We start from the raw sequence: 27186 nt of genomic DNA, 5'->3' as shown, positions 1-27186 counted from the left end.
GCTCCGAGATGCTATCTGGGCCGGCGGCCAACCGGGCCCGGCTAATCCCCGCTTCCTCGGCCCGGCCGAGATGGGCCCGATTGCCGTTTGCCGATTGCCGCGACGTCGGCTTTATGAAACCGGGCCCCAAATCCCCTAATTCTGGGATCAAAGGAGGCTTCTCCGCCCAGTCTCCGCCGCGAAAGGCAGCGATGAAAAGGAGCGGTGGGAAGAGCTTCCTACGGCGGGTGGAGGGGGTCGTGGGGGGAGCGGGGGGCGCTTGGCCCGGCCAGTGGGGCAGACAGAGAACCGGAGGAAGGACAAAATGGGGCAAGGGGGCCGGCGGTGAAGACCCTCAGAGATGGGAGGGGGATGAGGAGAGACACAGAGGTGGTAGAGATAAAGGCAGCGGGAGAGATGACAAAGACTAGACCACAAACCATCCACCTGCTCTCCCCATCTTCAGAACTCTACTATAATCCCGTGTCTTCCAGGAAACTTTCCCCGACTCGCCTTATTTCCCCTTCTCCTGCACCCTTGCGTCTGTCCCTCCTTCCCTTCCCCACAGCACCTGTATATATGTATATATGGTTGTACATATTTATTACTCTATTTATTTATTTATTTTACTTGTACATTTCTATCCTATTTATTTTATTTTGTTGGTATGTTTGGTTCTGTTCTCTGTCTCCCCCTTTTAGACTGTGAGCCCACTGTTGGGTAGGGACTGTCTCTATGTGTTGCCAATTTGTACTTCCCAAGCGCTTAGTACAGTGCTCTGCACATAGTGAGCGCTCAATAAATATGATTGATTGATTGATTGATTGATTGTCCCCACCCAGCGCATTGGCTTGCCCCCATTCCCTCCTCCTCGCCTACCGGTGGCCCTGCCGTATCAATGATAGTGATGGCATTTGTTAAGCCCTTTCTATGTGCCAAGCGCTGTCCTAAGCGCCGGGGGAGATACGACGTAATCAGGTTGTCCCAGGTCCGGCTCAGGTCTTAATCCCCGTTTCACAGCCGAGGCACAGAGAAGCTAAGTGACTTGCCCAAATTCACACAGCTGACAAGTGACGGAGCTGGGATTAGAACCCATGACCACGTATTGCTCAACTCTGCTGCTTCCCCTTTCTTTCGTTTTCTTTCATGACTGCTTGCACACCTCGACTCTCAGTCTCTATTCTCCCTCTCCTGTCTCAGTCTCTCGGACCTCACGCGATTCTCTTTGTCTCTGGCTTCTGCCTCTCCTTGCCCCATCCCTGGCCTCCTCTTCCTGCCCCATCCCTGGCTGCTTCTTCTTGCTCCGTCTCTGGCCTTCTCTTCCTGTCCCTTCTGTGGCCTCCTCCTCTCTCTGCTCATTTCTAACCTCCTTCTTCTCTCCCTTCCCCATCTCTGGCCTCCTCCTCTCCCTGCCCATCCATGGCCTCCTCTCTCTGCCCTGTCTATGGCCTCCTCCTCTCCCTGCCCCGTCTCTGGCCTCCTCCTCTCCCTGCCCATCCATGGCCTCCTCTCTCTGCCCTGTCTATGGCCTCCTCCTCTCCCTGCCCCGTCTCTGGCCTCCTCCTCTCCCTGCCCCGTCTCTGGCCTCCTCCTCTCCCTGCCCCATCTCTGGCCTCCTCCTCTCCCTGCCCCATCTCTGGCCTCCCGCTTGAGTACTTTCAGTGGCCCTCCTGTTTTTGGGGGGTGAGTGTTGGGGTGGATAACGGAGGAGCCCTATCCGGGGGTGGGGGGCCTCCGCTCCGCCACCCCCGCCCGTCCGGGCGGGCACAACGGCTCCTTCAATCCCCACTCGAGAGATGGCAGGCTGAGATTCCTCTAGGCTCTGTTTCGGGCGGATTAACGGAATCTGAGCCCTGCGCCGACCCCGCACAAAGCGGGCGAGATTAGGGGGAGTTAGTTTCATTCACAGGGGTTTACCGTTTTCTTTCCCGGGGATTAGCGGAGGGTTTATAGATTGGAATCCTCGTATTTAAGGCGGCGAGGTGCGGCACGCCAGCCAGCACTCTTTCCCGGGCCCTCGGGACCCGGGCAGCTTGGGCCTCACGGCCGCTCCCCTGGCCATCCGACCATCCTATCCACACCCTCCCACCACCGGCCGGCGGAGCCCCAGGCCGGGTCAGGGCAGGCCGGGCCTCCTCGGAGTGGGCATGTCCTCGGCCAGCCCGTCGGGCACGGGCGCGCCGGGCCGGAGGGCCGCCCGGAAACCCTGCTCCTTTACCATCGACGATATTCTGGCCCGACCTCCGGAGCGGGATCCCACCTCCCTCCCGCCCTTCTGCCTACAAGCGGGGGTCCCTAACGGAGGAGACCCCGGGCCGTGCGGGCTGCGGGCACCCTCCGGGGCGCTCCGGGACCGCAGCCGGGACCGGGAGGAAGCAGAGTCGGCCGTCTGCGGCTGCGGCTGTTGCTGCTGCTGCCCTCCCCTGCACCCAGTTGGCACCCGACCCCCGCGGGACCCCGCTGCTTGGATAGGCGAGTATTGAGTACCCCTGCCCACGAGGCCCAGGGATGCGAGGGGAACGGGATGGTGCCCCGGGGGAGCGGTGGGGAGACTTAGGGTTCCTGCCTAGGGTCTTTCATGACCCGGGGAGGAAATGGGAGTAAGTCCTGCCCACTCCTCTCTGCTTTCTATTGGCTCCTGCCCACTTCCCCATGCTGTCCCCTGGGTCCCATCTGCTCCATGATTTCTGGAGGATTCTACCCACTCCCCTGGGCTGCTCAGAGGGTCCTGCCCACTCCCCCGTGCTGTCCACTGGATCTTGTCAAGTTCCCTGAGCTGTCCACTGGGTCCTGCCCACCCCTCTGTGCTGTCTACTCTCCTTCTGTCCTTCTCTCTGCGCCCCTTGTCTCTGTCTCCCTCTCTCTCAGTCTCCATCGCCCTGATCCTCCCCAGCCCCCATTGCTTCTGGCCCCTGCTTAGTCCGGCCCCCACCTCCGCCCAGCCCCTGCCCGATCCTGCCTCTGCCGGGCCCCCAGGAAGGTGTCGAACGTGGCGCTCAGAGGTCCCTCCCGCCCTGCAGCAGACTGCAGGTTCCCCTGGTCGGTGAAGCTGCTCCCCGCCCCGGGCCGGGCGGGGAAGGGGCCCCGCGGACCACCGCTGCAGCCCCCGCAGCGACGAACGCGTCGGCACCGCACCATCTTCAGCGAGGAGCAGCTGCAGGCCCTGGAGACGCTGTTCCTGCAGAACCCCTACCCTGACGTGCTCACCCGCGAACACCTGGCCAGCCGTATCCACCTCAAGGAGGAGCGGGTGGAGGTGGGCCTGACCCAGATCCCTGCAGGACCCCCAGACCCAACCTTACCCCTGGCTGATCTCCCCACGGGGCCCCAATCCTCAGATTCCTGATGGGCCCCCAGACTCACACTTCTGCCCGAGTCCCCAGACCCAGCCTTGTCCCTGGTGGGTCCTTCTGACTCAGACCCCTGCCGGACCCCCAGACTCAGCCTTACCCCTGGCCTGTCCCCCCGGGGCCAGTCCCCTGCAAGCCGGCCTTGCCCCTGGCTGGTCCCCCAACCAAGGCCCCGGCCGGACCCCCATATCTAGCCTTGCACCTGTCCGAACCCCCAGGCTCAGCCTTGCCCCCGGCCGGTCTCCCTTCATCCCAGATCCCTGCTAGGTCCCCAGGCCCGGCCTTGCCCCTGGCTGGTCCCCCCTTCATCCCAGACCCCTGGCTGGTCCCCCCCTTCATCCCGGACCCCTGCCAGGTCCCCAGCCCCAGCCTTGTCCCTGGCCGGTCCCCCTGGCCCAGACCAATGGACAGCTGGATCTCCTGACCAGCTTCTTTGCTCTTACAGGTCTGGTTCAAAAATCGCAGGGCCAAGTGGCGACACCAGAAACGAGCCTCTGCTTCTGCACTGCTGCTGCAGGGCCCTGATGCTCCTGAGGACAGTTTCTAGTGGGCCCTGGGAAGGCGAGAAAAGGCCTCTAGGGATGTGACGTCCAGAAGGATGGGGGCTCGATTCCGAGGACTGGGGCATCCAGAGTGTCCCAGAAAGGGGATGGAGGGGACAAAATCCCTAGGGCTGCGATAGGCACAGAGCCCCCAGGACTGGTGGGGCGTCCGAGTCCCTAGGGATTGGGTGCTGGGGTCCTACGGCTGGGGGGTACAGATTCCCTAGGGCCAGAGGGAGGAGGAGTTGGGACAGAGTCCCTAAGGATGGGGGGGGCCCAGGGTCCCTGGAGATGGGCATAGGGGGTAGGACTCCTAGGGCCATATGGAGGGTGACTTCCCGCCTCAGAGCTGTGAGCCTTTTCCCTGGGGCCTGGGATCACAGGGAGTCAGGAACTGGGGTCGTTGGGAAGGGGCCTGGGTCTCCTCCTTTGGAATAAAGGTCCCTGTCTTCGGCAGCATGGTTGCCACTGTCCCGTCTTGAGGGGCCAGCTGAGGGCTTGGTGGTGGGCTGATCCTGCCTCTGGCCCCCGGCTTCTCCCTGTCCCTTAAGGGGCCGTCCGGGCCGGGGAAGGAACTGGGACGCCTCCCTAATTGCCCCATCCTTCCTCTGTAGTCACCTCTCCTGGGCCTCGCACGCGCCTGCTTCTGCCCTCTCTCCGCCACGGAAGGAAGCAGGGACTTAGGGCCCAGAGAGGTAGATGGTGTCTTCCGGGTCACACAGCCTGGGCCGTGGGCCAGAATGGCCCCAGGAGTCCCTCCTCACCCCCCATCTTGCCCGGCTGGTACCGAGCCGTCCCTCCAGTAGGTCTGTTGTCCTGAGCCTCTGTTCTGGCCGGCCGGGGGCTACTGCTCCAGCGGGTCCTCACCTTTTGGGCTCATCTCCCCCTCTCTAGTCAACAACTCCATCAACAACAGGATTTATGGAGTGCCTGCTCGTGCAAAGCGCTGTAATGAGCGCTTGGGAGAAGTGTAGGCCAGAGCCAGCAGACCAGCTCCCTGCCCTCAAGGAGTTTGCAGTCTAGAGGGGAAGACAGACACGGAAATAATTCGCAGATAGGGGAAGAGGTGAAGATGTGTTAAGGCCTAAGGAGTCGGGTGTGTACAAAAGTGGATGTTAATTCTGCTGGAGGGGAAGGCTCCTGCCTGAACTTGTAATTCCCAAGCGCTTTGTACAGTGCTCTGCACACAGTAAGCACTCAATAAATACGATTGAATGAATGAGTAGGCTGCAGTCGGGTTGGTGGGGTGGGGGTGGGCAGGGAGGAGCTGCACTGCACTGCCCAGCCCCAGTCAATAATAATAATAATAATGGCATTTATTAAGCGCTTACTATGTGCAAAGCACTGTTCTAAGCACTGGGGAGATTACTAGGTGGTCAGGTTGTCCCACGGGGGCTCACAGTCTTCACCCCCATTTTACAGATGAGGTTACTGAGGCACAGAGAAGTGAAGTGACTTGCCCGAAGCAGGGATTTGAACCCGTGACCTCTGACTCCAAAGCCCGGGCTCTTTCCACTGAGCCATGCTATAGTACAGTGCTCTGCACATAGTAAGCGCTCAATAAATACGATTGATGATGATGATGATGATGATGATGATGCTTCATCTGACCAGGGAGGGGTCACCAGGGGATGTGTTTCGTGGAGCAGACTCACTAGCTCCCTTGGGTAGGGACTGTCTCTCTATGTTGCCGATTTGTACTTCCCAAGCGCTCAGCACAGCGCTCTGCACACAGTAAGCGCTCAATAAATACGATTGAATGAATGCATTGGCCACTCAAAATGCAGTCGGTCCCTTGCACTAGCCCTCGCCCAGCTGGCCGAGGCGGCCCCGTAGGTGCAGCCGGGGTTCGGAGGGTTTTGGAGGGGGAGGAACCGGGAGGCCTTCCTGGCGCCGGAGGGCCGGGGAGACCGTTGTTGGGTAGGGACCGTATCTCTATGTTGCCAACTTGTACTTCCCAAGCGCTTAGTACAGTGCTCTGCACACAGTAAGCGCTCAATAAAGACGATTGAATGAAGGAATGAATGTCCACATGTTTTGTCTTGTCGTCTGTCTCCCCCTTCTAGACTGTGAGCCCGTTGTTGGGCAGGGACCGTCTCTATATGTTGCCAACTTGTACTTCCCAAGCGCTTAGTACAGTGCTCTGCACACAGTGAGCGCTCAATAAATATGACTGAATGAATGAATGTCCACATGTTTTTTCTTGTCTTTCTCCCCTTTCCAGACTGTGAACCTGTTGCAGGCCAGGGACCGTTTCTATATGCGGCCAACTTGTACTTCCCAAGCGCTTAGTACAGTGCTCTGCATGCAGTAAGCGCTCAATAAATACATTGAATGAATGAATTAACATGCACACGTTTTGTGTTGTCGTCTATCTCCCCCCTCTAGACTGTGAACCCGTTGTTGAGTAGGAACCGTCTCTATATGGTGCCGACTTGTACTTCCCAAGCGATTAGTCCAGTGCTCTGCACACAGTAGGCGCTCAATAAATACGACTGAATGAATGTATGTCCACATGCTTTGTCTTGTCGTCTGTCTCCCCCTTCTAGACTGTGAGCCCGTTGTTGTGTAGGGACCGTCTCTCTATGTTGCCGACTTGTACTTCCCAAGCGCTTAGTCCAGTGCTGTGCGCACAGTAAGCGCTCAATAAATACGATTGAATGAAAGAACGAATGTCCACATGTTTTGTCTTGCCTGTCTCCCCCTTCTAGACTGTGAGCGCTTAGTACAGTGCCCTGCCCACAGTAACCGCTCAATAAATAAATAGAGAAGCAGCGTGGCTCAATGGAAAGAGCCCGGGCTTTGGAGTCAGAGGTCATGGGTCCCGGCTCTGCCAATTGTCAGCTGTGTGACTTTGGGCAAGTCACTTCACTTCTCTGGGCCTCAGTGCCCTCATCTGTAAAATGGGGATGAAGACTGTGAGCCCCCTGGGGGACAACCTGATCACCTTGTAACCTCCCCAGTGCTTAGAACAGTGCTTGGCACATAGTAAGCGCTTAATAAATGCCATTATTATTATAAATACGGTTGAATGAATGAATGTGAGCCCGTTGTTGGGAAGGGACCGTCTCTCTATGTTGCCGATTTGTACTTCCCAAGCGCTTAGTCCAGTGCTCTGCACACAGTGAGCGCTCAATAGATACGATTGAACGAATGAATGCATGAATGAATTCAACGGCACGGCCAGAGCTGGGCGGGGAGGGGCGAGCGAGACTACAACTCAGAGAAGCAGCGTGGCTCAGTGGAAAAGAGCCCGGGCTTTGGAGTCAGAGGTCATGGGTTCAAATCCCGCCTCCGCCAACTGTCAGCTGGGTGACTTTGGGCAAGTCACTTCACTTCTCTGGGCCTCAGCCTCAGCATGGCTTCTGTGTCTACCAACCCTGTTATGTTGTACTCTCCCAAGTGCTTTGTACAGAGAAGCAGCGTGGCTCAGTGGAAAGAATGTGGGCTTTGGAGTCAGAGATCAGAGGTCATGGGTTCAAATCCCAGCTCTGCCAACTGTCAGCTGGGTGACTTTGGGCGAGTCACTTCACTTCTCTGGGCCTCAGTTCCCTCATCTGGAAAATGGGGATGAAGACTGGGAGCCCCCCGGGGGACAACCTGATCACCTTGTAACCTCCCCAGCGCTTAGAACGGTGCTTTGCACATCATCATCATCATCATCATCAATCGTATTTATTGAGTGCTTACTCTGTGCAGAGCACTGTACTAAGCGCTTGGGAAGTACAAATTGGCAACATATAACAATCAATCAATCAATCATATTTATTGAGCGCTTACTATGTGCAGAGCACTGGACTAAGCGCTTGGGAAGTACAAATTGGCAACACATAGAGACAGTCCCTACCCAACATTGGGCTCACAGTCTAAAAGGGGGAGACAGAGAACAAAATCAAACATACTAACAAAATAAAATAAACAGAATAGATATGTACAAGTAAAATAAATAAATAAATAAATAGAGTAATAAATCTGTACAAACAGATATACACATATCCAGGTGCTGTGGGGAAGGGAAGGAGGTAAGATGGGGGGGATGGAGAGCGGGACGAGGGGGGGCAACATATAACAACAACAAATTGGCACATAGTAAGCGCTTAATACATGCCATTATTATTGTTATTATTATTATTATTATTATTAATTATTATAACTCCCAGCGGCCCGCGCGGCCGCGGAGAGGCGAGCGAGACTACAACTGGCCGCGGAGGGGCGAGGAAGACTACAACTCCCAGCAGCCACCGCGGGCGGGGGGGGGGGGGGGGGGCGCGACTACAGCTCCCAGCAGCCACCGCGGGCGGGGAGAGGGAGGGAGCAAGACTACAACTCCCAGCAGCCCCCGCGGCCGCGGGCGTGACCAGCTGCGCAGCGCGCCTGCGCCGCCGCCGCCGGCGCCGCCGGGCTCCTCGTCCTCCGCGTCCGGGCCTGAAGCCTCGGGCTCGCGTGATGGAGGGCCCCGGCGCCGCCCGGACTCCGGTCCCACCTCCGTCCCCGGCTTCGGTCCCGGCTCCGGGCCCCGGGCGGACGGAGATGGTGGCGGCGGCCAAGGCCAAGGCCCGGCCCAAGCCCGACACCGCCTCCGGAAAACGAGTCCTGGATGAGGAAGAATACATCCAGGTGAGGACCCCCATGGCGGGGACCCCCGAGGAGGACAGGCCTCATCATCATCCTAACAATAACTTCTAGACTGTAAGCCCACTGCTGGCTCTCTGTGTTGCCAACTTGGACTTCCCAAGCGCTTAGTACAGTGCTCTGCACACAGGAAGCGCTCAGTAAAGACGACTGAATGAATGAGTGGTAACCGTCTACTATAGGCGAAGCACTGCTCTAAGCCTGGGGGTTTACAAGGTGATCAGGTTGTGGGGCTCGCAGTCTTCATCCCCATTTTTCAGGTGAAGTCACTGAGGCACAGAGAATAATAATAATGATGATGGCATTTGTTAAGCGCTTACTGTTCTGAGCGCTGGGGGGATACAAGGTGATCAGGTTGTGGGGCTCGCAGTCTTCATCCCCATTTTTCAGATGAAGTCACTGAGGCACAGAGAATAATGATGATGGCATTTGTTAAGCGCTTACTGTTCTGAGCGCTGGGGGGATACAGGGTGATCAGGTTGTGGGGCTCGCAGTCTTCATCCCCATTTTTCAGGTGAAGTCACTGAGGCACAGAATAATAATAATGATGATGGCATTTGTTAAGCGCTTGCTGTTTTAAGTGCTGAGGGGATACAAGGTGATCAGATTGTGGGGCTCGCAGTCTTCATCCCCATTTTTCAGATGAAGTCACTGAGGCACAGAGAATAATGATAATGATGATGGCATTTGTTAAACGCTTACTGTTCTAAGCGCTGGGGGATGCAAGGTGATCAGGTTGTGGGGCTGGCAGTCTTCCTCCCCATTTTTCAGATGAAGTCACTGAGGCACAGAGAATAATAATGATGGCGTTTGTTAAGCGCTTACTGTTCTAAGCGCTGGGGGGATACAGGGTGATCAGGTTGTGGGGCTCGCAGTCTTCATCCCCATTTTTCAGGTGAAGTCACTGAGGCACAGAATAATAATAATGATGATGGCATTTGTTAAGCGCTTGCTGTTTTAAGTGCTGAGGGGGTACAAGGTGATCAGATTGTGGGGCTCGCAGTCTTCATCCCCATTTTTCAGATGAAGTCACTGAGGCACAGAATGGTAATAATGATGCTCAATCAATCGTATTTATTGAGCGCTTACTGTCTGCAGAGCACTGTACTAAGCGCTTGTTAAGCGCTTACTGTTTTAAGCGCTGGGGGGATACAAGGTGATCAGGTTGTGGGGCTCGCAGTCTTCCTTCCCATTTTTCAGACGAAGTCAGTGAGGCACAGAGAATAATAATAATGATGGCATTTGTTAAGCGCTTACTGTTCTGAGTGCTGGGGGGATACAGGGTGATCAGGTTGTGGGGCTCGCAGTCTTCATCCCCATTTTTCAGATGAAGTCACTGAGGCACAGAGAATAATAATGATGGCATTTGTTAAGCGCTTACTGTTCTAAGCGCTGGGGGGATACAGGGTGATCAGGTTGTGGGGCTCGCAGTCTTCATCCCCATTTTTCAGGTGAAGTCACTGAGGCACAGAATAATAATAATGATGATGGCATTTGTTAAGCGCTTGCTGTTTTAAGTGCTGAGGGGGTACAAGGTGATCAGATTGTGGGGCTCGCAGTCTTCATCCCCATTTTTCAGATGAAGTCACTGAGGCACAGAGAATAATAGTAATGATGATGGCATTTGTTAAGCGCTTACTGTTCTAAGCGCTGGGGGGATACAGCGTGATCAGGTTGTGGGGCTCGCAGTCTTCATCCCCGTTTTTCAGATGAAGGCACTGAGGCACAGAGAATGATAATAATGATGATCAATCAATCGTATTTATTGAGTGCTTACTGTGTGCAGAGCACTGTACTAAGCGCTTGTTAAGCACTTACTGTTTTAAGTGCTGGGGGGATACAAGGTGATCAGATTGTGGGGCTCCTAGTCTTCATCCCCATTTTTCAGATGAAGTCACTGAGGCACAGAGAATGATAATAATGATGATGGCATTTGTTAAGCGCTTACTGTTCTAAGCGCTGGGGATACAAGGTGATCAGGTTGTGGGGCTCGCAGTCTTCATCCCCATTTTTCAGGTGAAGTCACTGAGGCACAGAGAATAATAATGATGGCATTTGTTAAGCGCTTACTGTTCTAAGCGCTGGGGGGCTACAAGGTGATCAGGTTGTGGGGCTCACAGTCATCCTCCCCATTTTTCAGATGAAGTCATTGAGGCACAGAGAATAATAATGATGATGATGGCATTTGTTAAGCGCTTACTGTTCTAAGCGCTGGGGGGATGCAAGGTGATCAGGTTGTGGGGCTCGCAGTCTTCAGCCCCATTTTTCAGATGGAGGCACAGAGAGTAATAATAATGATGATGGCATTTGTTAAGCGCTTACTGTTCTGAGCACTGAGGGGATACAGGATGATCAGGTTGTGGGGCTCGCAGTCTTCCTCCCCATTTTTCAGGTGAAGTCACTGAGGCACAGAGAATAATAATAATAATAATGATGGCATTTGTTAAGCGCTTATTATGTGCGGGGCACTGTTCTAAGCGCTTGGGGGGGATACAAGGTGATCAGGTTGTCCCCCGTGGGGCTTGCAGTCTTCATCCCCATTTTTCAGATGAAGTCACTGAGGCACAGAGAATAATAATAATAATGATGGCATTTGTTAATTGCTTACTATGTGCGGAGCACTGTTCTAAGCGCTGGGGGATGCAAGATGATCACGTTGTGGGATTTGCAGTCTTCATTCCCATTTTTCAGATGAAGTCACTGAGGCACAGAGAGTAATAATAATGATGATGGCATTTGTTAAGTGCTTACTATGTGTGGAGCACTGTTCTAAGTGCTGGGGGGGGGGGGATACAAGGTGATCAGGTTGTCCCCCGTGGGGCTCACAGTCTTCATCCCCATTTTTCAGATGAAGTCACTGAGGCACAGAGAGTAATAATAATAATGATGGCATTTGTTAAGCGCTTACTATGTGCAGTGCACTGTTCTAAGCGCTGGGGAGGTTACAAGGTGATAAGGTTGTCCCCCGTGGGGCTCACGGTCTTCATCCCCATTTTTCAGATGAAGTCACTGAGGCACAGAGAATAATAATAATAATATTGGCATTTGTTAAGTGCTTACTATGTGTACGGCACTGTTCTAAGCGCTTGGGGGGGATACAAGGTGATTAAGCTGTCCCATGTGGGGTTCACAGTCTTCATCCCCATTTTTCAGATGAAGTCACTGAGGCACGGAGAATAATAATAATAATAATGATGGTATTTGTTAAGCGCTTACTATGTGCAGAGCACTGTTCTAAGCGCTGGGGGGGATACCAGGTGATCAGGTTGTCCCCTGTGGGGCTCACGGTCTTCATCCCCATTTTTCAGATGAAGTCACTGAGGCACAGAGAAGTTAAGTGGCTTGCCCCAGGGCACACAGCTGACAAGTGGCGGAGCCGGGATTCGAACTCACGACTTCTGACTCCCAAGCCCGCGCTCCTTCCACTGAGCCAGGCTGCTTCTAATAATAATAATAATAATAATGGTGCTGTTTGTTAAGCGCTTACTATGTGCCAGGCACTGTACTAAGCGCTGGGGTGGATACAAGCAAATCAGTTTGGACACTGGCCCTGTCACTTATGGGGCTCACATTCTCATCTGGTCTGAGAGCATCCTCTGACTACACCCATAGTCCCATTTAATAATAATAATAATAATAATAATAATAATAATAATAATGGCATTTGATAAGTGCTTACTATGTGCAAAGCACTGTCCTAAGCGCTGGGGAGGCTACAAAGTGATGAGGTTGCCCCACGGGGGGCTCACAGTCAATCCCCATTTTACAGAAGAGGTAACAGAGGCCCAGAGAAGTGAAGTGACTTGCCCATAGTCACACAGCTGGCAATTGGCGGAGTCGGGATTTGAACCCATGACCACTGACTCCAAAGCCCGGGCTCTTTCCACTGAGCCACGCTGCTTCTACCCTGCAACTTGTCGACTGGGGGCCCTCCTTCCTCTGAACCTCTGGTAATAATGGTAACTGTGGCGTTCGTTAAGCGCTTACTATGTGCCAGGCGCTTTTCTAATCGATGGGGAAGAATCGTGGCTCCGTGGAAAGAGCCCGGGCTTTGGAGTCAGCGGTCATGGGTTCAAATCCCGGCTCCGCCAATTGCCAGCTGGGTGACTTCGGGCCAGTCACTTAACTTCTCTGTGCCTCAGTCTGTAAAAATGGGGATTAAAACTGCGAAGCCCCCGTGGGACGACCTGATCACCTTGTAACCTCCCCAGCGCTCAGAACAGTGCTTTGCACATAGTAAGCGCTTAATAAATGCTATCGTTATTATTTTTATTATTCCAAGCCAATAGGGCTGCGCACAGTTCCCGCCCCGCGTGGGGCTCCCTGCCTCATTCCCCATTTTGCAGAGGAGATAACTGAGGCCCAGAGAAGTGAAGTAACTTGCCCAAGGTCACACAGCAGACAAGTGGTGGAGCCGGGACTGGAACCCACGACCGTCTGATTTTGAGGCGTGTTCGCTATTCACTATGCCGTGTTGCTTCGCTTAGTAAAACGTCCCCTCCTCCTGGCAGCCCCCCCAGGTTTGCCCCGAGACCCCTCAGCCCCATGTGGACACCGGGTCCGGATGCGAGTGCGTCTTTGTCATCTGTGCTACCGCCCAGACGTCGCAGCCCCAGGTGGATGCTCCCACCCACTCGGGAGCACCAGCCCTTGATGGCTTCGGGGGGTGGGGGTCTGCTTGAGGAGGGGGTCGTCCTCACTGTGCCTCAGGTGAGGCGGGACGTGTCTTCACCACCTCCACGAGTGGTTTGTCCGGTGCACGGCTGCAGGCCGGACAGTAGGTCAGTCAGTTGTGTTTATCTGATGATGGCATTTATTAAGCGCTTACTACGTGCAAAGCCCTGTTCTAAGCGCTGGGGAGGTTACAAGGTGATCAGGTTGTCCCATGGGGGATTCACAGTCTTTATCCCCATTTTCCAGATGAGATAACTGAGGCCCAGAGAAGTGACCTGCCCAGAGTCACCCAGCCGACAATTGGCAGAGCGGGGATTTGAACCCGTGAACTCTGACTCCAAAGCCCGGGCTCTTTCCACTGAGCCCCACTTACTGTATACAGAGCCTTATACGAAGCACTTGGGAGAGGATATAATATAACAGGTGCATTCCCTGCCCACAACGAGCCTACAGTCTAGAGGGGACAGGACCAGAAAAAGCAGTAGCCCCTGCCCTCCCAGGGTGGCCCCCCGTGTACGGTCGCCGCAGAAACTGGAAGTCCGCCCAAATAAGCAAACCTGCACGAAGGGGAGGCAGAAGGGCCGCCCTGTCGCGGGAGAATTCCTGGAGGAGGGGGCTTTTTGGGACATTTTGAAGGGAGGTTAGACGGATTCAAGGAAGAGAAGGAATTCGAGCCGGGGAGGGATGAGTGCAGAGGGCTGGAGATGGAGTTGGGAGCCAGAGATGGAAAGCGGGCCCGGGGAGAAGTGGAGAGTGTGAGCTGGTGGTCAGTGGAGAGGAGAGTACATGACTAGACTTCCCCCTTTTAGACTGTGAGCCCACTGTTGGGTAGGGACCGTCTCTATGTGTTGCCAACTTGTGCCTCCCAAGCGCTTAGTCCAGTGCTCTGCACACAGTAAGCGCTCAATAAATACAATTGATTGACTAAACGGTCTTTTTTCTTTTACTGTTTGTGTTAAGTGCTTGTTGTGTGTGAAGCACTGTTCTAAGCGCTGGGGTAGATAGAACTAAAATAACAGCAGACACAGTCCCTGTCCCACATGGGGCTCCCAGTCAGTAATACTGAGCACCCAATCAATCAGTGATGATAATAATAATGATGGCATTTATTAAGCGCTTACTATGTGCAAAGCACTGTTCTAAGCGCTGGGGAGGTTACAGGGTGATCAGGTGGTGCCACGGGGGGGGGGGGGGGTTCACAGTCTTAATCCCCATTTTTACAGATGACGTAACTGAGGCCCAGAGAAGTTAAATGACTTGCCCAAAGTCACACAGCCGACAGTTGGCAGAGCTGGGATTTGAACCCATGACCTCTGACTCCAAAGCCCGTGCTCTTTCCACTGAGCCACGCTGCTTCTCCGATGCTGAGTGCTTACTTTGTACCGAGCATTGTACTAAGCGCCCAGGAGAATGCAGTGCAACATTGTTGGTAGAGTCCTTCCCTGCCCACAATGAGCTTATCATCTAGAGGGGGAGACATTAAAATCGATTACAGATAGGTCTGTAAGGGCTGGGGGTGAGGTGGATATGCAGGTTTTTAAAGGGCATAGGTGTCACAGAGCCCTTTATTAAGGTGCTCTGGAGAATATAATTGTCCAAGAGACCCAGGCCCTGCCCACGAGGGGCTTCCGATCTAAGGGGGAGACGGACAGACTCAAGGCATTCGCCAAGTGCTCCGATGGCTGGTAGGGCAGGTGTGGAAGTATAGCCGGCTAAATAAATGTGCGTTCATCTTCACTGATCATCATCATCATCATCAATCGTATTTATTGAGCGCTTACTGTGTGCAGAGCACTGGACTAAGCGCTTGGGAAGTACAAATTGGCAACATATAGAGACAGTCCATACCCAACAGTGGGCTCACAGTCTAAAAGGGGGAGACAGAGAACAAAACCAGACATACTAACAAAATAAAATAAATGGAAAAATATGGAATGCTTCACGAATTTGCGTGTCATCATAGTCGAAGAAGACACTCGGAGACTGTGCCCAAGGGCCGAAAGCAGCAGTTCCTTGATGGCTTCCCCCCGGGAGGATGGAATTGGTGGGTAGCTGTGAGCCGGTAATTGAGAATTGTAATGCTAACCTTCTCACCGAGCCATGATCTCGTCTTTATCGTCGCCGACTCCTCGCCCACGTCCCGCCTCTGGCCAGGAATGCCCTCGTTCATTCATTGTCATGTTTATTGAGCGCTTACCGCTCGTAGAGCACTGTACTGAGGGCTTGGAAAGTACAATATAGCAATAAAGAGAGACAGTCGCTGCCCACAGTGAGCTCACAATCTAGAGAGGGGAGACAGACATCAATGCAAGTAAACAGGTATCGGTATAAATAAATAGAATTATGGATACGTACATGTATACATAAGGGGGGAAGAGCAAAGTGAGAGAGTCGTGACGCAGAAGGGAAGGGAAGCTGAGGAAAAGCGGGACTTAATCTGGGAAGGCCTCTTGGAGGAGGTGCGCCTTCAGTAGGGCTTTGAAAGGGGGGGAAGAGTGATTGGCAGATTTGAGGAGGGAGGGGGTTCCGAGCCAGAGATAGGACGTGGCGCAGGGGTTGGCGGCGAGACAGGCGAGATTAATGATGGCATTTATTAAGCGCTTACCATGTGCAAAGCTCTGTTCTAAGCGCTGGAGAGGTTACAAGGTGATCAGGTTCTCCCACGGGGGGCTCACAGTCTTAATCCCCATTTTGCAGATGAGGTAACTGGGGCCCAGAGAAGTGAAGCGACTTGCCCAAAGTCACACAGCCAACAATTGGCAGAGCCGGGATTTGAACCCATGACCTCCGACTCCAAAGCCCATGCTCTTTCCACAGAGCCACGCTGCCTGAGAAGGTTAATAATAGTAATGATAAAAATGATGGTTTTTGTTAAGCGCTTACTATGTGCCAGGCGCCGTTCTAAGCACGGGGGTAGATACGAGGTAATCAGGTCATCCCACATGGGGCTTACAGTCTCAATCCTCGTTTGACAGATGAGGTAACTGAGCCACAGAGAATTTAAATGACTTGCCCATCCACCAGAAGAACGGGGGCAAGGTGATGGAGAGCTTGGAAGCCAACAGTGAGGAGTTTTTGTTGGATACGGAGGTGGATAGGCAACCCCTGGAGATTTTTGAGGAGGGGGGTGACATGTCCTGAACATTTCTGTAATCAGGGCAGTGGCATGAAGTGGGGAGAGGCAGGAGGTTGGGCGGTCAGAACAGAGGCTGATACAGTAATCCAGTCGGGATAGGATGAGGGACTGTATTAACACGGTAGCGGTTTGGATGGAGAGGAAAGGCCCTCCCTTCTCATATCCGATAGACAGTGCGTCTCCCCACTTCATCATCATCATCATCAATCGTATTTATTGAGCGCTTACTATGTGCAGAGCACTGGACTAAGCGCTTGGGAAGTACAAATTGGCAACATATAGCGACAGTCCCTACCCAACAGTGGGGCTCACAGTCTACCCACTTCAAAGCTTTATTGAAGTAAGCCCTCAATAAATACGATTGAAGAAGAATTGACGGCACAGCGCTTCCGAGAGGCCTTCCCCGACTAAGCCCACCTTTCCTCCTTCTGTGTCACCCTGACTTGCTCCCTTTATTCATTCCCCCTCCCAGCCCCACAGCACTTAAATACATGTCTGTAATTTGTTTATATTAATTCCTGTTTCCTTTTCTAGGCTATGAGCTCACTGTGGCCCGGGAATGTGTCAGTTTATTGATGTGTTGTACTCTCCCAAGCGCTTAGTACAGTGCTCTGCCCGCAGTAAGCGCTCTGTAAATAAGATTGACTCAGTCAGTATGGGGAGGAGTAGACTGTGAGGCGGCCCAGTGGGGCGAGGTTTAGGGCTCAGACTTCGGTGGTGACCTTCGAATGGAGACGGAGGGAGGGACGGATGGGTGGATGGACGGACTTGGGAAACCCTCAAGAGGGGAACTGGCTGGAGTCAGTTGCAGGGTGAGCGTGGGAGCAAACAGGGTCCAGGGTGAGCGTGGCGGGGCCCCCGGAGGTCCGGCCCAGTTTCAGACCGTCTCCCTGAAGAGCGAAAGAGAAGCCGGGGCCGAAAAGCGTCGGTCGGTCGGGGCTGTCCTACTGGGCTGGCTCTGCCGCCGTCCAACGCCAGGGTCGTCTTCTGTGGTAGGGCTGATGGAAGCAGCGTGGCTCAGTGGAAAGAACCCGGGCTTTGGAGTCCGAGGTCATGGGTTCAAATCCAGTCTCCGCCAATTGTCAGCTGTGTGACTTTGGGTAAATCACTTAACTTCTCTGTGCCTCAGTTACCTCCTCTGTACAATGGGGATTAAGACTGTGAGCCCCCATGAGACAACCCGATCACCTTGTAACTTCCCCAGCACTTAGAGCCGTGCTTTGCACATAGTTAGCGCTTAATAAATGTCATCATCATCATCATCTCCCCCCTTCAAAGCCTTACTGAAAGCACATCTCCTCCAAGAGGCCTTCCATCACTAAGGTCTCCTTTCTTCTTCTTCCACTCCCATCTGCACTGCCATGACTTGCTCCCTTTATTCATCCCCCTTCCCAGCCTTATGTACATATCTGTCATCTTATTTATATTAATTTATATTAAGCCCATCGAAGGCAGGGAATGCATCTATGTTGTGTTGTACTCTCCCAAGTGTTTAATACACTGCTCTGCGCACAGTAAGCGCTCAATGAGTACGATTGATTGACTGACTGGCTAGAGGTTTGCGGGGAGCTGGAGGTGGTGGTGGTCAGCCTCCTAAGAGGGTGTGGGGCAGTTGGAGGTGATGGCTGAGGGGTGGTAATGAGACCCCAGTGGGTATCGTTCTCCCTGCCCTGATGATGGACTGGGTGCGGTCCAGGTGGAAGAACCGGGTGTGCTCCTTGCTTCACGGGAGCTCATGGTGAGGGTGTTCAGCTCAGGTCAGGGTGCCCAAAGTTAGGACCTGAGTCTTGAGCAAAGCCCGGCTTGGGCCTCTTGTCTCGGCAGAGCCTGCAGAAGATCATCCAGAGGGACTTTTTCCCTGATATGGAGAAGCTCCAGGCCCAGAGAGAATACCTGGAGGCAGAGGACAGCGGAGACCTGGAGAAGATGCGCCAACTCGCCATCAAGCTGGGCTCCTCGTTGGGCAGGCCAGCGCGGGACACGCCGCTGCCGTGTGAGTCCCTGGCGGGTCGGGGCTGGGGACGCTGGGCAGGAATGTTGCTCAGGCAGCGGGGTCGGGAGAGGGGCCGGCCGGGCCTTCTGTGGGCAGCTCCTCCAGTGGGTTAGCGGCTGGCGATGGGACGGGTGAGGCCCAGGGGCCGGGCTCCTGGCTCGCTCACTCAGTCTGTGATGCCCATCGGGTGTCGGTCGGACTTGGGTACCCGCCGGGCGTTCCTCCAGACTGTGGGCCTGCTCCTGGTGTTTGGGGGAGAGGGGCCACGTAGCAGCTGACCACTCTGCTTCTCCTCTCCCAGATGTGACCCCGGCCACGTTTGAGACCCCCGAGGTGCACGCGGGCCCAGGGGCGGCGCCGTCGCTGGGCAGACCTCGGGCCCAGGCCAGAGCACCGGAGGAAGGTAAGGCCGGAGGCGACGGCCCACCCGGATCCGGTTCCGAGCCCTTTTCCTTCTCAGCCTCTTTGGGCTCTAGAGAGGGTGGTGCCGAGCGAAGGAGCGAGGGCACCGATCGCTTCCCTCCTGCCCTGATGGTGGCCCCTGCGGCTGCTGGCCGGGGGCCATCCGGTTAGCGGTCATAGCTGGCGGGCAGCCCTGGCGGGGAGCGGGGAAGGGGAGGCCGTCTCTTGGTCTCAGCCATTCAGTGCTGTTGGCTGAGCACCCCGAGAGGGCTTTGCACTGGACAATTCCATATCCTAAGGGCTTGGGACCAGGGGCGGGGTGGGAGTGGTGAATGCCGAAGTGGCAAGATCGGCAGCCCCTGCCCACAAGGAGCTAACGGTCTAATGGGGGAGATGCACCGATCCGGTTTCCAGAGAGCGAGTTCAGAGGAAGAGGCGGGATAGAGGGAGCACGTGCCTTAAACCTCTCTGGAGCCGGGGGGCAGGAGGCTGCTCGTGAAGGGGAGGGTCCCGAGCTTTGGTAGTTCCCTGGGTATCGGGGTAGGCGTCTTCCTGGCGTTGGGCACAGCTTCTGGGCGCCAGGATGGGAGAAAGGAAAAGGACTTTGGATTGGGGAGGGGAGAGGGTCCCCACTTGCTGAGGGGGATCCAGCGAGGAGGGCACCGTGGCCAGGGGAGCCAGGGGCCTGGTGGCTCCGTGGGCTGTCGAGCCCAGCTGGGAGGGCACGGAAGGCACAGAGCCTGCCCTGCCTCAGGCTCTTCTGGGGCTCGACTCCGTCGGGGGCCGGGTGGCAAGGTGGTCGGGGGGGGGACCGGCCAGTGAGGTGGCTAACCCCTGGTTTCCATGGCTCCATGAATATCCTGCCCCTCCCACCCCGCCAGGAGAGGCAGAGAAGGAAGGGAGCCAAGAGACCCTCCCCAGCCTGGACGCCTTTCTGGCCAGGCACACGAGTGAGGACAATGCCTCGTTCGAGCAGATCATGGAGGTGGCCAAGGAGAAGGAGAAGAGCCGGCACGCCTGGCTCTATGATGCGGAGGACGAGTTGGCGCAGGTGGGGAGAGGCCGTGAGCGGCCCGGGGCCCCTGGGGCGGGGGTGGATCTCAGCAGCGTGGGCAGGCCCGCTCCGTTGACCACCCTCCCGGCCCCCCAGGCGTCCCTGTCCACGTCCATCCGGGCACATCGGCGGCATCCCTCCGCCTCGGGGAACCATCTTGACACCTCAAGGCCCCGTTCTGGCTTGGCACCCCGGGGCTGGGCAGGGTGGTGGGCTCAAGGTGGGGCTCAAGACAGGTGGAGGGCGATGGGGTTGGGAAAGGTGGGGAGGGTGAGCGGTGGTCGCGGGAGAGTCGTAGCCGCCCGCGGCCGAGGGCTGAGGGAAGGGGACGGGCTCGGTCTGCTCGGGGCCAAGAGCTTTGGGTCCTGAGATGGTCCCCTCTCCGCCCCGTGCCCGCGCGACCGGGCTGCAGCGATCCCAGCAGAATCTGGCCGTGCCCTCAGCCGAGCAGCAGGCCCTGGAGAGCAGCCAAGCCGGAGTGGAAGCCTGGGCCTACAAAGCCAAGAACACCCTGATGTACTACCCCGCTGGTGAGGACCCAAGCGCGTTTGTATTCACATTCACTGATGGTAATAAATAATAATAATTTTGGTATTTGTCAAGCGCCTACTCTAAGTGCTGGGGACGATACAAGGTGATCAGGTTGTCCCTTGTGGGACTCACAGTCTTAATCCCCATTTTACGGATGGGGTAACAGGCCCAGAGAATTTAAGTGACTTGCCCAGAGTCACGCAGCTTACAGGCGGAGCGGCCTGGCTCAGTGGAAAGAGCCCGGGCTTTGGAGTCAGAGGTCATGGGTTCAAATCCCGACTCCACCACATGTCTGCTGTGTGATCTTGGGCAACTCACTTCACTTCTCTGCGCCTCAGTTACCTCATCTGTAAAATGGGGATTAAGACTGTGAGCCCCACGTGGGGACATCTTGATCACCTTGCCATCCCCCCAGCGCTTAGAACAGTGCTCTGCACATAGTAAGCGCTTAATAAATGCCATCATCATCATCATAAAATGGGGATGAAGACCGTAAGCCCCCCATGGGACAACCTGATCAACTTGTAACCTCCCCAGCGCTTAGAACAGTGCTTTGCACATAGTAAGCGCTTAATAAATGTTATTATTATTATAAGCGGAGGAGCCGGGATTTGAACCCCTGACTTCTGACTCCCAAGCCTGTGCTCTTTCCACTGAGTCACACTGCTTCTCTTCACCGCTTCACTGATGCAGTGGTCGCAGGATGTGTGGGGCGAGGTGGGCGGGTAGGGGTGGCATCAGGGGCTCCTTGGGCCCCCCGGGAGCGGGAAACTGGTTCGTTCATTAATTCGTTCCTTCATTTGTATTTTTTGAGCGCTTTCTGTGTGCAGAGCACTGTACTGTACTAAGACCTTGGGAGAGTCCAATATAACAATAAACAGACATTCCTGCCCACAGTTAGCTTACAGTCTAGAGGGGGATAACAATAATAATGATGGTATTTGTTAAGCACTTACTATGTGCTAAGCGCTGGGGAGGTTACAGGGTGATCAGGTTGTCCCACAGGGAGCTCACAGTTTTAATCCCCATTTTAATAATAATAATAATGATGATGGCATTTATTAAGCACTTACTATGTGCAAAGCACTGTTTTAAGCACCGGGGAGGTTACAAGGTGATCAGGTTGTCCCACAGGGGGCTCACAGTCTTAATCCCCATTTTAAAAATAATAATAATAATAATAATGGCATTTATTAAGCACTTACTATGTGCAAAGCGCTGTTCTAAGTGCTGGGGAGGTTACAAGGTGATCAGGTTGTCCCACAGGGGGCTCGCAGTTTCAATCCCCATTTTAATAATAATAATAATAATAATGATGGCATTTATTAAGCACTTACTATGTGCAAAGCACTATTTTAAGCGCCAGGGAGGTTACAAGATGATCAGGTTGTCCCACGTGGGGCTCATAGTCTTAATCCCCATTTAAAGAAAAAAAAAAATAATAATAATGATGACATTTATTAAGCGCTTACTATGTGCAAAGCACTGTTCTAAGTGCTGGGGAGGTTACAAGGTGATCAGGTTGTCCCACAGGGGGCTCACAGTTTTAATCCCCATTTTAATAATAATAATAATAATGATGGCATTTATTAAGCACTTACTATGTGCAAAGCACTGTTTTAAGCGCCGGGGAGGTTACAAGATGAGCAGGTTGTCCCACGTGGGGCTCATAGTCTTAATCCCCATTTTAAAAAAATAATAATAATGATGGCATTTATTAGGCGCTTACTATATGCAAAGCACTGTTCTAAGTGCTGGGGAGGTTACAAGGTGATCAGGTTGTCCCACAGGGGGCTCACAGTTTCAATCCCCATTTTAATAATAATGATAATAATGATGGCATTTATTAAGGACTTACTATGTGCACAGCACTGTTTTAAGCGTTGGGGAGGTTACAAGATGATCAGGTTGTCCCACGTGGGGTTCATAGTCTTAATCCCCATTTAACGAAAAAAAAAAAATAATAATAATAATGACATTTATTAAGCGCTTACTATGTGCAAAGCACTGTTCTAAGTGCTGGGGAGGTTACAAGGTGATCAGGTTGTCCCACAGGGGGCTCACAGTTTCAATCCCCATTTTAATAATAATAATAATAATAATGATGGCATTTATTAAGGACTTACTATGTGCACAGCACTGTTTTAAGCGCTGGGGAGGTTACTAGATGATCATGTCGTCCCACAGGGGGCTTACAGTTCTAATCCCCATTTTAATAATAATAAAAATAATAATAATGATGGCACTTATTAAGCACTTACTATGTGCAAAGCACTGTTCTAAGTGCCGGGGAGGTTACAGAATGATCAGGTCGTCCCCCCTGAGGCTCACAGTCTTAATCCCCGTTTTACAGATGAGGGAACCGAGGCACAGAGAGGTGAAGTGACTTCCCCAAAGTCACACAGCTGACAGTTGGCAGAGCCGGGATTTGAACCCATGACCTCTGACTCCAAAGCCCGGGCCCTTTCCGCCGAGCCAAAAAAAATTACAGCCACGTACCTGAATTACAGGTTTAGTTTTGGCTGGTGAGAGGTACTCTGGACCGTCTGACCACCCCACGGAGGAGTCCCAGGGTCAGGGGGCTTGCGCTGCCCCTCCACCGCCGCCGCCGCCGCCATGGGGGTCCGGCGAGGCGGGGATGGCTGGAGCGTGTGTCGAGGGGGGTCCTGGTTTTGTCGCCCAGGTGTTCCGGACGAGGAGGAGGCCGAGCCGAAGAAGCCTCGGGAAGTGTTGCACAGAAACACGCGCTTCCTGCGGGACCCGTTCAGCCAGGCCCTGAGCAAGTCCCAGCTGCAGCAGGCGGCCGCCCTCAATGCCCAGGTGCGGCGGACCCCCGGGGACCCCCGGGGACCCCACTCCCTCGCCCCCGGCCCGAACTGTGGCGTCTGCCTAGCCCTCAGCCTGAGGGACCCTGCTCCTTAATAATAACAAGAATAATGACGGCGTTTATTAAGCACTTACGATGCGCAAAGCACTGTTCTGAGCGCTGGGGAGGTTACAAGGTGACGAGGTTGTCCCCCGGGGGGCTCACAGTCTTCGTCCCCATTTTACAGATGAGGTACTGAGGCCTAGAGAAGCAATCAATCATATTTATTGAGCGCTTACTATGTGCAGAGCACTGTACTAAGCGCTTGGGAAGTACAAATTGGCAACACATAGAGACAGTCCCTACCCAACATTGGGCTCACAGTCTAAAAGGGGGAGACAGAGGACAAAACCAAACATACTAACAAAATAAAATAAATAGAATAGATATGTACAAGTAAAATAAATAAATAGAGTAATAAATATGTACAAACATATATACAGGTGAAGAGAAGTGAAGTGACTTGCCCAAAATCACACAGCTGACAGTGGGCGGAGCCGGGATTCGAACCCATGACCTCGGACTGCAAAGCCTGGGCTCTTTCCGCTGAGCCACGCTGCTTTTCCCCCGGGGACCCCACTCCCTCGCCCCCGGCCTGGGCCTTCTGCCGCCGGGTGGGCTGGCCCAGACTGTGGCGTATGCCTAGCCCTGAGCCTGAGGGACCCTGCTCCTTAAAAAAAAAAATAATAATAATAATAATGACATTTATTATTATTATTAATAATAATAATGATGGCATTTATTAAGCACTTACTATGTGCAAAGCACTGTTCTAAGCGCCGGGGAGGTTACAGCGTGATGAGGTTGGCCCTTGGGGGGGCTCACAGTCTCAATCCCCATTTTCCAGACGAGGCAACTGGGGCCCGGAGAAGTGAAGTGACTGGCCCAAAGTCACACAGCTGACAGTGGGCGGAGCCGGGATTCGAACCCATGACCTCGGACTCCAAAGCCCGGGCTCTTTCCGCTGAGCCACGCTGCTTCTCCTTCTGAGGCCTGGCTGCCTGGAGTTCTCCCCTCCTCCCCGCTCCCCTGTCGGGGCTTCCCTAACGCACGTTCTCCTGAGAGAGAGGAAGCTGAGCAGGTTCTGGAAGCGGAGCCTTGTGTACTGGGAATGTGCTCGTTTGTGTTTGTGTATGTGTGCGTGCCCATATATGTAAACGTGCACGTATGCACACCGGTCAGTCGCTCGTGCTGAGGTTCCCGTTGTCGTTTCAGCACAAGCAGGGCAAAGTGGGTCCCGACGGCAAGGAGCTGGTCCCCCAGGAGTCTCCCCGAGTCAACGGCTACGGCTTTGTCATCACCCCGTCTCCGGCACCCGGTAAGAGAGGGGCTGCTCCCGGGGAATTGATCCTGGCGCTCGGGAGCCCATCCGGCCCCTTGGCCCCCCCCCCCGCCGTCCCCCCCACCCCCAGCTTAGCCCCTGACTGGCTACTGTCCTCAGGCGTGAACGAGTCTCCTCTGATGACGTGGGGGGAGGTGGAAAGCACGCCGCTGCGGGTCGATGGGGCCGACACTCCGTACGTGGACCGCACCCCGGGACCGGCCTTCAAGGTACCTCTCGCTGACCGTTTCCCCTGCTGGGAGGGGGCGGGCCTGGGCCTGCTGGCGGGAGACTAATAATAATAATAATGGCATTTATTAAGCGCTTACTATGTGCAAAGCACTGTTCTAACCGCTGGGGAGGATACAAGGTGATCAGGTTGTCCCACGAGGGGCTCCCAGTTTTAATCCCCATTTTACAGATGAGGTAACAGGCACAGAGAAGTTAAGTGACTTGTTGGTATGTTTGGTTTTGTTCTCTGTGTCCCCCTTTTAGACTGTGAGCCCACTGTTGGGTAGGGACTGTCTCTGTATGTTGCCAGCTTGTACTTCCCAAGCGCTTAGTCCAGTGCTCTGCACACAGTAAGCGCTCAATAAATACGATTGATGATGATGATGAAGCGGCAGAGCAGGGCTTTGAACCCACGACATGTGACTCCAGAGTCAGCCTTTGAGTCGATCCCGGGGGCGGCCGGTCGGCGGGATGTCCTGAGCCCTGGGAAAAGTCCGACGCGGAGCTGGAGGAGATGAGATCCCCACCCACGAGCGGCTTGTGGTCTAGTGGACTGCTAGCATGAGTGTGTTGGGGTCCAGTTGTGAGTCCCGGGGGGTTCGCCCATTTCTGCTCAGAACACTGCTGATCCCGGCTCCCGAGGACTCGGCCCATTAGGCCTGACCTGGGGGACGAGGTGGGCAGCGGCTGGGGACCGGGGGAGGACGTGGGGCGGGGAACCGGGCCGCCGGGGAAGGGGAATGGGGCTCCGAACCGGTCCCCGTGACCGCAGATCCTGGAGCCGGGCCGCAGAGAGCGCCTGGGGCTCAAGATGGCCAACGAGGCTGCCGCCAAAAACCGAGCCAAGAAGCAGGAGGCGCTTCGGAGGGCCACGGAGAACCTGGCCAGGTGAGCGCGGCCGGCGCGGAGCCCAGGCGGGGAAGCCTGGGGGGTGGGCTCGGGGCCGACACCTGGACCCCAGCGCCCCACCGAGCAGCTCTCGTGAAGCCGTTGAAATTCTCTCCGGACCAAAAGGGGCTGCCGTGGGGTCCTGGCCCCTTTTCGGAGCAGGAACAGGCAGAGGGAGAGCGGGCCGTGGCGGCCTCTGGACGAGGGGTTGGGTCCCGGCACCCGGCCGGACCCTCAGAGATGGGATATATCAGCCAGCCGACCGATTAGATGCGTTTATGGGTGTTCGCAATCCGTGGGGCGCTTCCCTGGACGCCGGGAAGAATAAGATAAAAGTCACAGACCCCGCCCCGGCCCCTGACGGGGAATTGGGCAGACAAGACAACCTGCCGGATACAAAGAAGGGGAGAGGCAGGAAGGAGAATGAGCCGTTGACGGCGGGGGGTTGGTGGGCACGGGGAACGGAAAACCTGGATCAATCCGGGCCCGGGGGCTTCGGCCGGAGCGATGGAGCTTAATGGGTGGCTGGGGTGCCGGCCCCCGGGATAGAGATGGCTCGGAGGGGGGTGTTGTCGTAGGTGCCGGGGAGCCCCCCCCGAATGCTCCGTGATCTCCGGTGTCTTTCTGCCCCCCAGCTTCACCCCCAAAGGCCTGAGCCCAGCCGTGTCCCCCGCCCTGCAGCGCCTGGTCAGCAGGACGACCAGCAAGTTCACCGACAAGGCCCTGCGGGCTAGCTACACCCCGTCGCCGGCCCACCCTGGCTTCAAGACCCCAGTCGCCGGGCCCCAGACCCCCACCGGCACCCCGGCCCCCGGGGCCGCCTCTCGGACTCCGGTCACCCAGGACCCCGCCTCCATCACCGACAATCTCCTGCAGCTCCCCAAGAGGCGGAAGGCGTCCGATTTCTTTTGACCCCCGCCGGCCGGGGAGACGGGGTCCGCCGGCACGTGGGGGCCGCCGGACCGGGAGCCACGGGGGAGGCTGCGCCCGCCCCTACAGCGACTGCGGGCGCCCCGGCGTCCAGCTTGGGCTGGGCCCGGCCGGCGGTACCGGGGGTTTGGCCGGCGGCGGCGGCGGGACTGCAGACTGCACGGAAGCCTCCTGGGGCCGGCGGCCGCTGGGTCGAGGGGCCTGGATTGCTGCGGGGTATTTTTTGTGGAAATGGAACCGTTTGCGTCATTAAAAGCGAACAAGTCCCCCTTGCTCGGCCTGGGTTCGGGAGCCACCGGGCGCTCGGCCTGCTCGGAGCCCGGGGCGTTAGGGGCCCCTGGTCCTGAGGTCCACCTGGCGCTCCCCCTGCTACCGCTTCCCTGGTCCGTACGGTGCTCCCCCTGCCACCACCACTCTGGTCCATCCGGTGCTCCTCCTGCTACCTCCTCCCTGGTGTGTCACCGGTACTCCCCCTGCCACCACCGCCCCGGTGCATCCAGTGCCCCTCCTGTCACCCACCATCCCGGCGCGTCGGGTGCTCACCCTACTTCCACCACCCCAGTTCGGCCAGGGCTTCCCACTGCCACCCCCCCCCCTCTAGCCAGCACCCCCCTTACCACCACTTCCCTAAATGTTTCAGTCGCCTCACGGCTTGGT

General features: G+C 55.3%; 2 protein-coding genes across 2 annotated transcripts; both read left to right on the top strand.

Moving 5' to 3' along the window:
* Positions 1-2126: 2126 nt before the first annotated feature.
* On the top strand, positions 2127-3876 carry GSC2 (goosecoid homeobox 2). The gene is made up of 3 exons (XM_038762300.1): positions 2127-2455; positions 2956-3235; positions 3775-3876. Exons 1-3 carry the CDS (start codon positions 2127-2129, stop codon positions 3874-3876), a joined length of 711 nt encoding a protein of 236 aa, XP_038618228.1.
* A 4419-nt stretch (positions 3877-8295) lies between these two features.
* On the top strand, positions 8296-26763 carry ESS2 (ess-2 splicing factor homolog). Its single transcript, XM_038763103.1, has 10 exons — positions 8296-8488; positions 18138-18306; positions 18608-18709; positions 19590-19759; positions 20175-20292; positions 22977-23113; positions 24375-24477; positions 24601-24710; positions 25484-25599; positions 26235-26763. Exons 1-10 carry the CDS (start codon positions 8318-8320, stop codon positions 26509-26511), a joined length of 1473 nt encoding a protein of 490 aa, XP_038619031.1. The 5' UTR covers positions 8296-8317; the 3' UTR covers positions 26512-26763.
* The last annotated feature ends 423 nt before the right edge of the window (positions 26764-27186 follow it).

The sequence above is a fragment of the Tachyglossus aculeatus genome, chromosome 21 (assembly GCF_015852505.1).
Source record: "Tachyglossus aculeatus isolate mTacAcu1 chromosome 21, mTacAcu1.pri, whole genome shotgun sequence".
NCBI lineage: Eukaryota > Metazoa > Chordata > Mammalia > Monotremata > Tachyglossidae > Tachyglossus > Tachyglossus aculeatus.
Note: the sequence above shows the minus strand (reverse complement) of the source record. Positions and strands in the feature narration are given on the sequence as shown.